General features: G+C 43.7%; 1 protein-coding gene across 2 annotated transcripts in view; it reads left to right on the top strand.

Annotated features, from left to right (window-relative positions):
• Positions 1–13,418, top strand: part of mTor (serine/threonine-protein kinase Tor) — a 123,236-nt gene that overhangs the window by 73,206 nt on the left and 36,612 nt on the right. For both annotated transcript variants that reach the window (XM_089575071.1, XM_089575072.1), the window contains exons 11-21: positions 2,505–2,710; positions 3,141–3,263; positions 3,351–3,434; positions 5,318–5,410; positions 5,752–5,886; positions 8,726–8,855; positions 9,524–9,714; positions 10,859–10,912; positions 11,164–11,250; positions 11,377–11,544; positions 11,997–12,109. In XM_089575071.1, coding sequence (XP_089431197.1) covers positions 2,505–2,710; positions 3,141–3,263; positions 3,351–3,434; positions 5,318–5,410; positions 5,752–5,886; positions 8,726–8,855; positions 9,524–9,714; positions 10,859–10,912; positions 11,164–11,250; positions 11,377–11,544; positions 11,997–12,109 — 1,384 coding nt within the window. The remainder of the gene's footprint in view (positions 1–2,504; positions 2,711–3,140; positions 3,264–3,350; positions 3,435–5,317; positions 5,411–5,751; positions 5,887–8,725; positions 8,856–9,523; positions 9,715–10,858; positions 10,913–11,163; positions 11,251–11,376; positions 11,545–11,996; positions 12,110–13,418) is intronic.

A 13,418-nucleotide genomic window follows, 5' to 3' on the forward strand; every position in this document is an offset into this window, starting at 1 on the left:
ATCAGCAAGGCTCTACAGTAATTCCTCACTCTGCTCTTGCTTACCCATTTATCTGTCTGCCTTTACTTTTACTCAGAGCATTTCACTAGTGAGTGTTTAAACAATGAGAAGGGCACTTTATTGTGTCTAAGGAAACACACGGTCTAACTGTTGGTTTAGCGCCACTTTGTTCAGGCAAAAAAATCAAGGTTACTCTTTTTTTTTTTTTACCCACAGCAGTTGTTGGGGTGTGGTATGGTATTTTAGATATATTTAGTTTAAAATATGAGTCTACCGCACTTGAAAGAAACTAAAATAGCCACACCTTTAATAATAGCGATGATTAAAGTGCAAAATGTGGAAATTGAAGTACCTGAAAAGTACTGACAATATCGGGGCCAAAATGGAAGGACACAGATGTGCTGTGCAATGTCAGTAAAGAATCCCAGGTGGTTGAAAATAGGGTGGAGACCTCCACTATGGCATCTTTAAGCTGGAGGTTGGACTTCTGGTTTTTGAAATTTGGTTTTACCAAAAAAGGTCAGTATTCCTTAATTAAAACCATTACTAGCTGGTTATCAATGGGGGTTACTCTCAGCCAAAGGATAATTAACAGATTAAGTAGCGCATTTGTGCATTTTGAGGTATGAATTCTCTACTTTACACGCTTCTGCGAACTGGGAGGCTCCAGTAATCAAGTTGCTGTCTGTTGTGTCGAGGGTCATTAAGCCGCCAACATCCAAACGCTGTTACTCAGTGCTTTCTTCAGTTATATTTTTTAGGGCTGGTTGTGCAGCCTACTTCGTCCCCCCCACCCTTCACACCCGGTGCCGTTCGAATGGGTTACACTGTAAACTGCAGTAATGGCGGTTAGCTGACTGCGAAAACTCAAGACACTGGAAGGTTGATTTCTTCCCTTGCGTTTGGAGACGGGCGTGAATTATGGCAGTTCAGCAGCACGCCATGTGGCAAGGACGAGATGTTCCAAAGACTTATAGCAAAGAAGCGAGCACAGACAGAGTGGTGCATGCGGTCCTGGCTGCATGTTGGCTGCCATTCGGTTGTCGCTGTCCTTTTGTTGAGAGTGTGGTTTGTGCTGTAACTGTGCATAAACGACTTTGTGTAATGCACCCAGTGTTTGCGAGTAAATAACCTCGTGGGCACCGGCATGCTACTGGTAAGGTGGTTTTTTGGTGGCAAAAGCGGGAGGCTTGACTCTGCACTTCGTGGAGTGACGGATGAAGCGGACAGGGCCAAGCTTGGTGCTGGCACCGATCCAAAGAACGAGGATCTGCTATGCTTTGCTCTAGTTAGGTCAGTCACGCTGACAGGGATTCGTGAAGAGCGAGCTGATTGTTTTGCGAGCCAATGACCACCTTCGTCGATTTGTAAATAAATTGTAAATAAACTCTGTTGTATATTGCCCTTGTTAACTGCCATCACCTTACTTAGGTCAGTTGCTTGGTTAAGTAGGCTCCTTTGTGAGGACACCAATGCGAAGCCATGCACAAGTGCCTCGAAAAAGTGTCTTGTTCTGGCTACCTCGACAGTTAAGTGGCAGTTCGTCACTGTCGTCAACATGCAGACCACGTGAGGCCAGGACCCCGGCTCCAACCGTACAGAAACTCAACATTAGCATGACAGCCTAGCTTTTTGAAGTCAATTTCCACTTGTGTTGTTGTCTTACGGTTCCTTCTACTTCTTTATCAATGGCGGTGGCATTTTTTTCTACAAGCACAACTCCAAGTACAAACATTTTTGCGCGAATTACTGGTAAATCGAATGACAGGGCTGACAAAATATCCAGAGAAATTCTAGGTGACTTTTGACCACGCAAGAGTACCACATTTTATCGCTGAAAAAAAAAAAACTACAATAAAACCTCGGTAATTCGAAGTCACCGGGACTGAAAAAAAATATTCAAATTAACCAGGTTTTCGAATTAACCGAGCACAGCAAAAAAAAAATAAAAAATTGGATCCAGGCAAAAAATTTTGTTATGAGAATGCGCTACCTTTATTGGACCAACCTTGTGATTTGCATATGTTGTGTAGAATTCTAATCTTCAACTCGTAGCCCTTGCTGGCCAAAAAAAAAAACCCCTTCCCCCCTCCCCCCCCTCCTTTGTACTTTGTTTTGTAGTTTGCCGCGAAGATGGCATGCAACGCTTGTGCAGCTGAAGGCAATAAACGTGTAATGATGTGATCACGAGGAGAAGAGTCTGAAGCCAGTAGTGACTGAAAGCAAAAGAGCTCTTCACCCTACCTTCCACACTTGCATGCGGCCCAACTGAACTGCAAACGGTCCTGTAGTTTCGGATTCTGGTGCGACGCACGCCACGACCGGAAGTTTGCACTCGTGCTACGTACTGCCTCCCTTTGCCCTACTTTGTCTTCCCTCCTAAAATCACCCTTATGGGTTATTCCCATATGAGTGATTGAGGTTTATTCTTTTATTCGTGTTGTTAACGGGTTGCTGACCTTGTTACTTCATTCCCATCCTGGTTCCTCTTTTTGTGTTGACAGACTCGGATGTGCGTTACTGTGTTCTTGCATCCCTGGATGAGAAGTTTGATGGCCACCTGGCTCAAGCCGAGAACCTCAGTGCTTTGTTCATCTCACTTAACGACGAGGTCTTTGAGATTCGGGAGCTTGCCCTGTGCATCATTGGCCGGCTGAGTAGCTTGAACCCTGCCTACATCATGCCTCCACTCAGGAAGGTCTTGATACAGGTACAGTATTGCCTTATTTTGAGCAGATATTGAACCGTCCTTCACCTGCTCAGAGGCTACAGATTCCTATTCACAATAATTGAAGAGGAAGAGACGACTCTTTAGGCTGACTACTGCAGTGCATGCCTAGCTATGGTACATTCGCACATGTGGTGTGATAGACGTAGGTGGCAGCATTAGGGACTCATATCTGTAGTATTCAAGGATTCACGGGAGATGAAATATGTTGTATAGAGCACTGAGAGCCGGCATCACTTCATCTGCATGTACTGCAGAGATCTTGAAGTAGGCTTTGTGTTGGTTTTTTAGTACCCACAGACTTGCAGCATAGCTGTTTCTTGACTCTTATTCCACAGCGCAGCTTCTTCTTAGGCTCATTTTCATTGGTCTTACATTGCGTTCTGTTGTTACTGTTTGTTTTGCATCAAAGAATTTGACCGAATTGGAGCACTCGGGAGTGGTTCGCAACAAAGAGCAGGCTGCCAAAATGCTGGGCCACCTGTTGTCCAATGCCCCGGGACTCATACGCCCATACATGGAGCCTATCCTGGCTGTAAGTTCTCTCTCTGCTCTGAGTAATGAAAAGCTGTTGTTAAAAGGTTATCTTGACAGACCTTTGACGTACTGTAATTGTTTGCAGGTGTTAATCCCAAAACTCAAGGCTCCAGACCCAAATCCTGGAGTTGTGATATGTGTCCTGGCAGCGGTGGGAGAGCAGGCACAGGTAGGCATGCATTCATTGAAACTGACCTCTGTTCTTTTACTTACTTATAACAAAAGTAATGAAAGAGGCTGGTGATGTAGTCTGTTATGTCAGCATGTTCTCACCCATCCTAATGTCATGGCATCCACCATTTTGAAATAGTACCTCCTAAAATACATCAGTAGTCCAGAAGTGTACAGTGATGTCTTATTAACAAAACTTGCTTACTCACTTTGTTAAAGCTGATTCACATGTCCTGTCACGTGTATTTGACTGGGCCCTTCTCTTGATAATTCTGTGGTATGTGAAGGGTAATACAAGTAAGACTATAGTCAGGTACATGTGAAGAATGTAGCAGCTGACACCCCCCCAAAAAAAAGGCCCTCCAGCCAAAGGTGTTGACTGATTGTCACTGTGTCGCGGTTAATTCCATTTGGCGGAGGCACCTGCAAGCTACCTGTAATGTCATGCTAGGGGATTAACCGCAACATCATGACAAACAGTCGATGCCAATTCCAGAAGAGGGCAAATATGGGCTGGGCTGGTTGGTACATGTTTTACGAATTGGAAAAACAGCGCAATCAAAGACGAGACACAAGAGAAGGACAAAACACCAGCGCTGGTGTTTTGTCCTTCTCTTGTGTCTCGTCTTTGATTGCGCTGTTTTTCCAATTCTATGCCAATGCCTGGAGGGCCGCCTTTTAGGTGCGTTTGCCGCTTCGTTCTTCGGTTCTACCTGACTACAGCTGCTAGCAAACGACTGCTTCCTGTACTATTTTATGGCGTAGTGAAGTCTGATGCTATGCTATTCATCATAAATTTTCTCACCAGCAAAATTTACTAAGTATAGGAATCTCAAAACAACATACTACCTGATCCGAGTGCTTCACTGCCTTGTAAAAGGTATGTTGCGTTTACAAAACGGTGAGAGGCATCAGCTAAGAGTGTCCAGATTTGAAGCGGTAGTGGATTTAGGTTGGGGTCTGGCCCTTTCTGTCTCTCTCTTTCTCTTTTTTTGAGGAAGAAAGTCCAGGAAATGCTTGTATTAGTCCCCCCCCCCACTCACTCATTCCCTTCAAGGGTTGCTTGTAAATCCATCCATCAGTTGAAGACAGACCATTTAATGTTGTGCAGCTAAGGGGAAGTGAAGCAACAACGAAATGTTGCATCGTTGTTGCATCAACCACTTGTCAGTTGGGCTTTTATTGGCTGCTATGAATATATTTGCAGGCAAATGGGCCCTGATTAGAGTGATGCATCTTGTTTCTGTCACTATTGACTTGGCATAGGTGTGATTTTTTATGTTGTCATGCTTCTCAACATCTCCTTTAACTTCTAAATGGTTCATTTGACAGCAGTGACACAACTGCAGCTCTCCAGATGATGCATTCACAAGCATCCAGGAAGGCCTAGTGTTAACATCTTGTGGCTATGTGTCTGTGTAAAAATTATCTTATGCTAACGTGAGCACTACTTTTGCATTCCCATTTCATGAAACCTGTAAATTTGAATTGGGCCGCCACGATGGCTCAGCGGTTATGGCGCTTGGCTGCTGACCCGAAAGACACGGGTTCGATCCCGGCCGTGGCGGTCGAATTTCAATGAGGGTGAAATTCTAGAGGCCCGTGTACTGTGCAATGTCAGCACACGTTAAAGAACCCCAGGTGGTCGAAATTTCCAGAGCCCTTCATTACGGCGTCCCTCATAACCTGAGTCGCTTTGGGACGTGAAAACCCCCATAAATTAAATTAATTTGTAAATTTGAATTCTGTTCATCTGCAAGAAGTCTTGCATCCTTTTAAAGCCTGGTGTATCATTGCACTGCATACAAACGTCTTCATTAAAGCTGGTTTTCATAACAGCTGCTAATGCTTGGTTTTCCTCATGTGTCGCCATTTTTTCAGGTCAGTGGAACGGAAATGCGGAAATGGATGGGCGAACTGCTGCCGATCATCATTGACATGCTGCAGGATTCATCGTCATTACCTAAAAGAGAGGTGTGTGGTGGTGTGTGTGTGTGGCGTGCATTCTTGATGTTGCGCACAGCAGTACTTTGTTTTTCATCTGTTTTTTTTTTTTTTGTAAATGCGAGATTAAATTTTCACAGGACTATAGTATTGCTATGGGTGGAAGATTCCCAGAGATGCATGTTTTCATTGATGAAAATAAAAACAAAGAGGGTCGAAATTGCTGCTGCCGTGCAGATTTGGTTTCACTGGGCATGTCTACTGAAGCAAGTACTGAAGAGCCTCTAGCTGCGTTTTTGATGCTAAAATATAGAAAAGCAATTAGTGCAGAGTGGTTTTATTCGAGCTTACAATTTTCTCTCTGTGTGTAGATCAGTCTCTGGACACTGGGCCAACTGGTTGAGAGCACTGGCTATGTAGTGGAGCCTTACCACAAGTACCCTACCCTGCTTGACGTCCTGCTGAACTTTCTCAAGACGGAGCAGTCCAGTAGCATCCGAAGGGAGGTGGGTATTCCCTTTACATTGACCATCTCACTCAGTTTTGGTTCTATAGTTATGATAGCACTTTACTTGTTAAAAAAGTACTGCAGTCCTAGAACCATGGAGATAGACAGAATTGACAGAAAATATGCAGTTAATAAAAGCCAGGCAAAACTGTGCATAACTCTGGAAGGAGTTGAGTGATGAGTAGGCATGTGCAAATGTGTGTTTTTTTTTTTTTTGTTTAAAGCGAATTCAAAGCAAATAGCAATTTTTTTAGTATTGTCGTAGCGAATAGTTTGAATACTTGTAGCACACAAAAGAAGGTTGAATGACACACAATAAGCATTTTCAGAATCTTGTATGCTTTGTACACGCAAGTCCAATAAATTAAAAAAAAAAAGAGGAAATGCACTGAAGCTTTGATCCATTCATTGAAGTTGTGTGGATGTCCTGCAGTGATGGCCATCGGAAATTGGAGTTGACCTGCTTGCAGAGGTGACATAGTACTGGTGGGTTGTGAGACCTGTCTGTGGTACCCCCCCCGACTGCCGGTTTTAATTGCAATTGTGTCATTGCACAACTATATTGCTTTTAAGCAACGACTCCATGAGCACCTGCAAGGCGTATGCACTGCGTGCCCAATGCTCAGCGCCACCCCGAGTCAGGCATAGGAAAGGGGCACCCATCTCCATTTGACTGGTGCTTGGCTGTCACACTGGATTCACGAATTTTAAGCCGAGAAGAGTGGCTGCAGCACCTACAGTCAGTTCAGACTTGTTCTACGGAAGTCAAGGGAGCCGTGCGTCCTCTGATGAGAAATATTTAGCATAGCACAATCTGCAGCCACTATCACGACCCGCTTCTGCGAGGAGGCACTGCGCACGTGCAGATCACCCTGAGGACGCCACAAGGGGCCAGCCAGCTGCTTGCACGCTTGCCCCATCAGGACCAGTCGGCACGTGCACACTGAATTACAGAATTGTTATTCGCTCTAGGCGAATACTTCGAAAATTCAAATACTGAACATTTGGATTGAATCTAATATTGAAAACTTTACTGTTCGGCCGAGTATTCAAAATTATTGAATATTCGCACCTGCCTAGTGACAAGCAGTTCTTACAAGTAGAGTGATGGGATATGGCATCTCCTCCAGCATTGTAAGACCAAAACGAAAGGAAATAAGTGGTCACAGTATCGTAGGGGATTCTGTGACGCGGTGATTAGAGCAGACAATAAGCTTACACCAGTTTGCACACTTACCTTTCCACACGTTTACCTTTCCAAACTGACCATTTAGATCTCTGTACCCATGCAACAACCCCATGATGAAGATCGAAACTAGTACAGGACTAATGGCATTCCACTGAGGGGCACCCAGTGACATGGGCAGAGCATCTAATGAACTGCTGTTCATTTGTATAAACTTTTTTTCAGTTGGCCTCTAATCATGCTATGAGAGGCATGATTAGAGGCCTGTAAGTTTGTAAGTTTGTAAGTTTGATATGTAAGTTTTTTTATCTTGAGTAGCTGTAAACACGTGAGTTTACTTGAACGCTTTTCAGGGAAAGAAGGGAGTGGGAGGCAGCATTATTCGCCAGGCTTTGTGGTTTTCTCTTTTTTTCATTAAAGAGCTTCTCTCACTCCCTTGGGGTATTTGTACCCTCAAGCACTACAGTCGAGCCCAGTTATAACTGCTGCAGTAATAACAAATGCTTGCTTATTACGGACAAGGGTGGTGCTACCGTCAAAACAAGCATTATGGTAATGGCACTGCATCTCATATACAATGAAGAACTATGGTCGCACAACACGGATAGAGCGAACAAGGAGGCACGGTGAACTTGCTCCCACTGTCGAATAACTTGCACTTCAAGCAAGTGCGGAGTTTGAACCACTCAGAACGTGGCGACCAAAAAAGAAAGTCATAAAAAGGTGTCATCGAAACTGTAGATAGCTGACAGCCAAGCACGCTTCAACGGCTTCAATTAGTATGTCCTTGTGTGCCAGCTGGGCAAAGCTTCTGGAATGGAAGGAGAAGCATGGTATGCCTGTGTGTGATAGTGGCAGCGTTGAAAGCAAAGCTAATGCGCACAATCAGTGATCAGCCAATGGCAGAGATTATTGCCCTTTGGGTGTGGTATGCCTTGTTGGTCCAGCTGGTCACATGGCATTCACTGCCTAGCTGGCTCTTTGCCTTCTGCGTTGCGATCGCATACAGGCAGTGCGCAGACAGTAGACAATGTAGTCGATACCAGTAATTTGATAAGTTCTGTGCACATGTCCACTGTGCTAGCTTCATTGCAGAATAGGCTTAGGAACAAAAGATGATGCTGTCGAACATCAGTGTGATCATATGCACGAGGATTTGGAAACGCACCTTTGATGCACAGCTGGCTGGACCTGATGTCGTCATGAGTGATTTCATTGATGCGAATGATGGCGCCAATATGGCAGAGCCACAAACTGACCAAGCAGCGCAACGTATGTACAAGCACTCCCCGACAGCCAGGAGTCTGACGAAGACTGACAAGGAGGCAGACCTGGCACCTGTTGCCTTGAACGCTTTAAGGCATAACAAATTTGAAAGAAAAATAAACACCACTTTCGTGTGAGTTGGCATTTTTGGCTTTAATATGGAGGTCCACTTACTATGAACGCAATCAGTGGGACCCTCATATTCGTTGTAAGTGGGCTTGTTTGTATAATTTGAACTCTGGGTTGGAAGCAGCTGAAAAGAGTTGAGACATCAAAATGTTGATTATGTATTTTGTTGCTTGCAATCACAGGTCATGGAAATTCTGGCTTATCTATGCTGCTCTTTAGGCCTATATTATTTGTGTTTTTACCTGAACTTTTGCAGGCTATCCGGGTGCTGGGACTGCTGGGCGCGTTGGACCCTTTCAAGCACAAGCTGAACATGGGCATGATTGATGACTTCAGTGATTCGGGGGCAGTTGTCAGCATCAGTGTGGTTCCTCCTGAAAGCCAAGGTCTGTGATCTTTAGCTTGACTACAGATATAAGTGTACAATAGAACCTTGTCCATTTGAAGCGCATCGTGCTATGTAAAATGTTCAAATTAACTCTTTTCCTACTGTGAGAAAAAGGGTCGATTTCTGTACGTTTCAATATTTTTTTTTCCTGTAAAAACTATTACATTTAAAGTTTTTATGAATATATAAAACAAAGCTAAATAAATGCACTTTTTAGGCATATAAGTTTGAATAACAAATTGTGTGTTGCAGCACAAAATTTTAAATGCCAAAGCCAAGATTTTAGGGAGAAATTGAACAAAACTTTTAAAGGTACACCTACATCTAAAAATAAATTTCTGAAATGTGCAAAATATGTAGCATTCTATTGACCACTATTTGTGGAAAAAATCAGAGCTCTATCTTGAATAGTATTCTAGCTATGTATCACAATAACTGGAAAACCTTTACATTGTGTATAACATCTGTGGGAAATTTACATTGTTTTATTATTGGCAATAACATTTTTTTGCTAGTATAGAGAGTAGGACACAGATTTGCGGAAGCATCAGTGTCAATATTGCTTTTGGGAGCTTGAGCACATCAGTCAAATGCCAGTGGCATTCTTCCAGATGCGCAGCCTATGTATGAATGAACATCTCCTCCTTTCGCTTGTGCTGTGTGCAGAGCTCAGTGCGAGTGAGATGCTGGTGAGCATGGGTGGCAGCCTGGAGGAGTTCTACCCAGCCATGGTGGTGTCAACGCTGATGCGCATCATGCGTGACCCCACCCTGAGCCAGCACCACACCAACGTGGTCCAGGCCGTAGTGTTCATTTTCCAGAGCCTCGGCCTGCGCTGCGTTCCTTACGTGCCACAGGTTGGTGGGCGTGTTCCGCATTGTTGCGCATGCCAGCCTCGTTCCCCAAGGGCTCTCGTATTGTGCTGCGGCAGGTCAGAAAGAGAGAGAGGTTTCATTGTGGCTACTGCTTTGCTTAGAAAGCTGCCTTGACAAAAGTGTTTCTCCCTTTACATGCATGTTTGTTAGTTTATTGACTATAAGCATTGGCAGTAATGCATATTACCGGATATGGTCATGTCTTAGTCTACTCGAAATAGAATTCGATCCCATAACTCGCAGCCATTGCCGACTAAAAAAAAAAAAGTTGACTCCAGAGATAAGTCAGCACGTACCCCTCTCCTCCTCTATCACAGTGTGTGTAGCTCAAAGCAATAAATATGTAACGATGCAATTGCAAGGCCAGTAGTTGGAGGCAAATGGAGATCGAAGGCAATCAAACAGTGCTGCATCCTTCCTCCCATACTTTCATGCAGCCGGCTGACTAGCGGCAAATTGAACTGAAAGCAATCTTATAGTTTAGAATTCCAGTGTTATGTGTGTTCCAGAGTTTGCTGGAAGTTTTCTCTCGTGCTGTCTACCCCTTGCCTGGGAAAGCGACCACCACCACGATTGATCGTAGAACTTTTTATTCGTTGGAAAAAGTTTGGTGCTAAGAGGTCGCATTAAGTCTGAGCGAGCTGGGTAAACGACGCATAATTCAAATTTTCATGGTGAAACTGATTTGCACACAAAATAACTTTTTTTTTTTTAACACACGGAGCTCTATGCATCCTGCCAGGAACAGACACTGGCACAAGGTGCATGCTACCCACTGCTCGGCCGAAACTACCTTAGACCCTGTAGATAGGTTGACACCACATATAAGTCAGTCGCCCAATTTCAGATAGTTGTTATTGGTTGGAAATGTTGACTTATATGCGGCTGTATATGGTAGTTATGGCCAAGAAGATTTGGAGACCAGTATACAAGTAGTGACACTGGCTGAGAAGCAGAGCAGCACAATAGATAGGAACTAAGCAGATGCCATCTCACTCATGCACAAGTTAGTCCAGATCTCCACATTAGTGTACCAATACCAATTATTGAATACAGTTTATGTGAGGAGAAGTTTAGCATGCTCTATGAGCTGCTTGTTCAGAGTACTTTTTTTACTTGTTCTCAGGTGTTGCCAGCTCTGCTCAATGTGGTGCGCACTGTGGATGCCACGTTCAGGGAGGTAAGTTTTCACGACTTGCAAGCTGGCTTTTGGCTTCAGCCTGCTCCTCTCAGTGCTGTTTGTTGGCATTAGCTGGTGCAATTTTTGTGAGTGGAAATGTTATGTTCACTTTTAAATTTTTTTACCCGATTTGCATGTCTTATATGAACCTGTTGATTATGCGTTTGAGTTCTGTTTAAATGGGAGGTGTGAGAATTGAATTTCCAGCTTGGTTTCTACATCTTCCTGTCACCATTGTGAATTCCTTTCAGTTCCACTTCCGTCAGCTTGGCCAGCTGATTGCTATTGTGAAGCAGCACATCCGCAATTACTTGGACGACATATTTGCCCTTATAAAGGTGAGTTAACTGGAATTTTTCTTTATTCATCTGCATTGAATTTCAGTGTGAAACCATGCTTTGCACATATTGCTTTTGTTATACATAACATGGTGCACATGCAATGCGCTCTGCCTGTGTGTGCAGGAGTTCTGGGCAGTGAACAGCCCGCTCCAGCTGACCATCATCATGCTGGTGGAGCAGATTGTGACCTCTCTAGGCTCGGACTTCAAGGTGTACCTGCCCAAGCTGGTGCCCCATGCCCTCAAGGTCTTCATGCACGACATGAGCGCAGACAGGGCTGTCACTGCAAAGGTGCCACCACTCACCTGCTCTTCGCCTCACATTAAAGGCAGCCTTGCAGTGTTGCCCTTACATAGCCATGTAACGGCATTACAGACATCTGGTTATTCGATCTGACTCTTTGTCCCCATTAAAATCAGAGGCTCATCTAAATTGAAACTTGAATAATTCAAACAAATTTTCAGCCCTCTTTGCACCTGTGTACACAGTTCACTTGTGCTTTTCGCATATAGTCCTCTGCAGTGTTTGCACATGTGTGCCAAACCTGGCAATGTTGCTGTGGAGCACGTTTGCTCTGCTTTCGTTTATTGGTGGCTTAAATCAAATGCTGTCTTCGAACCCCCACACTGCTCTTACCTAACCTTTAATTTATTCATCTTTTTCTATGTGTACGTTTCACTTGTTGCAGGCAAGCGTCCATATGCAACTCATAAGCATTTGTGTGCGTGTGTTTTCTGTAACAGTTGCTGACAGCGCTGCAGAAATTTGGTTGCAACCTTGACGACTACCTGCACCTCATACTGCCTCCCATCGTCAAGTTGTTTGACTCGCCAGATGTCCCCAAAAATGTCAGAGCGTAAGTCTCCCTGTGCACTGTTTTTTTTTTCACTGGTAAGGCGGACTATGGACAAGCGTACAGATAAAGATGAAAAAAAAAAAAAAAACGGCACTACGAGCCCCATACAAATTCTTTCCTGTGTGTCAGGTAATGGTGAAGCGCAAGAGCCAGGATGTTAGGAGTGCCATTGAAGCTGATTTTATTTTAAGATAAACAGTTAAATCATGTGCAAATGGACCTTCCATACTGCTCACATGTAAAAAGAAAACCATGTTTCTAAGTGTTGGCATTTCAGCGAGTGATGGCATGAAGAAAGGTATTTGTATACGTCTCGGTGTTAAGAAAGGAACAAATGAAAGTAACACTCATGGTGCCTTTTGCTATTTCTGTCCCCGTCTTTGCACATCTGTTCATGAATGCAGCGCTAATTAGCTTAACGGTTTGTGCTGTTGTTTAGCCCACAAAGAGCTGCTAGCACTGCTCTGACATATGTGTTGCTTCCATCACAATTTTCCTAAGGAGGGACCTATATTCAGTGGGAAGTAAAAGATTTGAGTGTTTGCATGTTTTCAGTTTCCAGGTTCTAACAGTGCACCCAGAGATTGTTAGCATTGACAAGATGTGTTTTGTTAGTGAAATGAACAAAAGATTCTTCGAATAACGCTTCTGAAAAGCTCTCTGGAAGTGAATGGGGAAGGCCCTTCTCAAGGTTGTTTCCCATCTTTGCTTTCCGGTCCTTTTGTGCAGTTCTGCAACATTAATGCTTCCGTACCCACCAAACTTTTTGTCCTTAGTTAGTCGCAAGGTTACTGATGAGTCGCATCAGAGGTAAATGGAGCTCGGATCTCAGTTCAATGTACTCTAATGTACAACCCTGTGGAGTTTAGCTGGTTTTGCTATGCCTTTGTATGCGCACGTCAGTGCCACATTTGTGTAACCTTCGAATTTCCAATGACCCAGAAGACAGAGTAGTTGAACTGCAGAATTTGTTTCGTTTAGTGTTAGCATTGCTCTGAGAAAAAATGTACTATACATGCACTGAGTTTCCACAGAGTGTTACTAATCACTATTTTTTGTATCTGTTTAGTTTTTTTACATGATTCCTTTCAGTATGCACCCTCTTATGTGATTTATCAAAGCGGCATGTTTCAAAGGGTTGAAGTTCAGCGGGAGGATTTTGAAATAATTTTTTGTTCATATATTATGACTTTTTTTATTTTGTGCACTCAATTCGTGTATATTGCTGTTCATAGAATGAGAAGTGAACCAGCATGACTGCTCGGCAGTGCTGATAAAAGCAGAAAATTGTCTGCAGAACTTCTGTTCA

Source organism: Amblyomma mixtum, chromosome 2, assembly GCF_055824585.1.
Source record: "Amblyomma mixtum isolate Tamu chromosome 2, ASM5582458v1, whole genome shotgun sequence".
Taxonomy (NCBI): Eukaryota; Metazoa; Arthropoda; class Arachnida; order Ixodida; family Ixodidae; genus Amblyomma; species Amblyomma mixtum.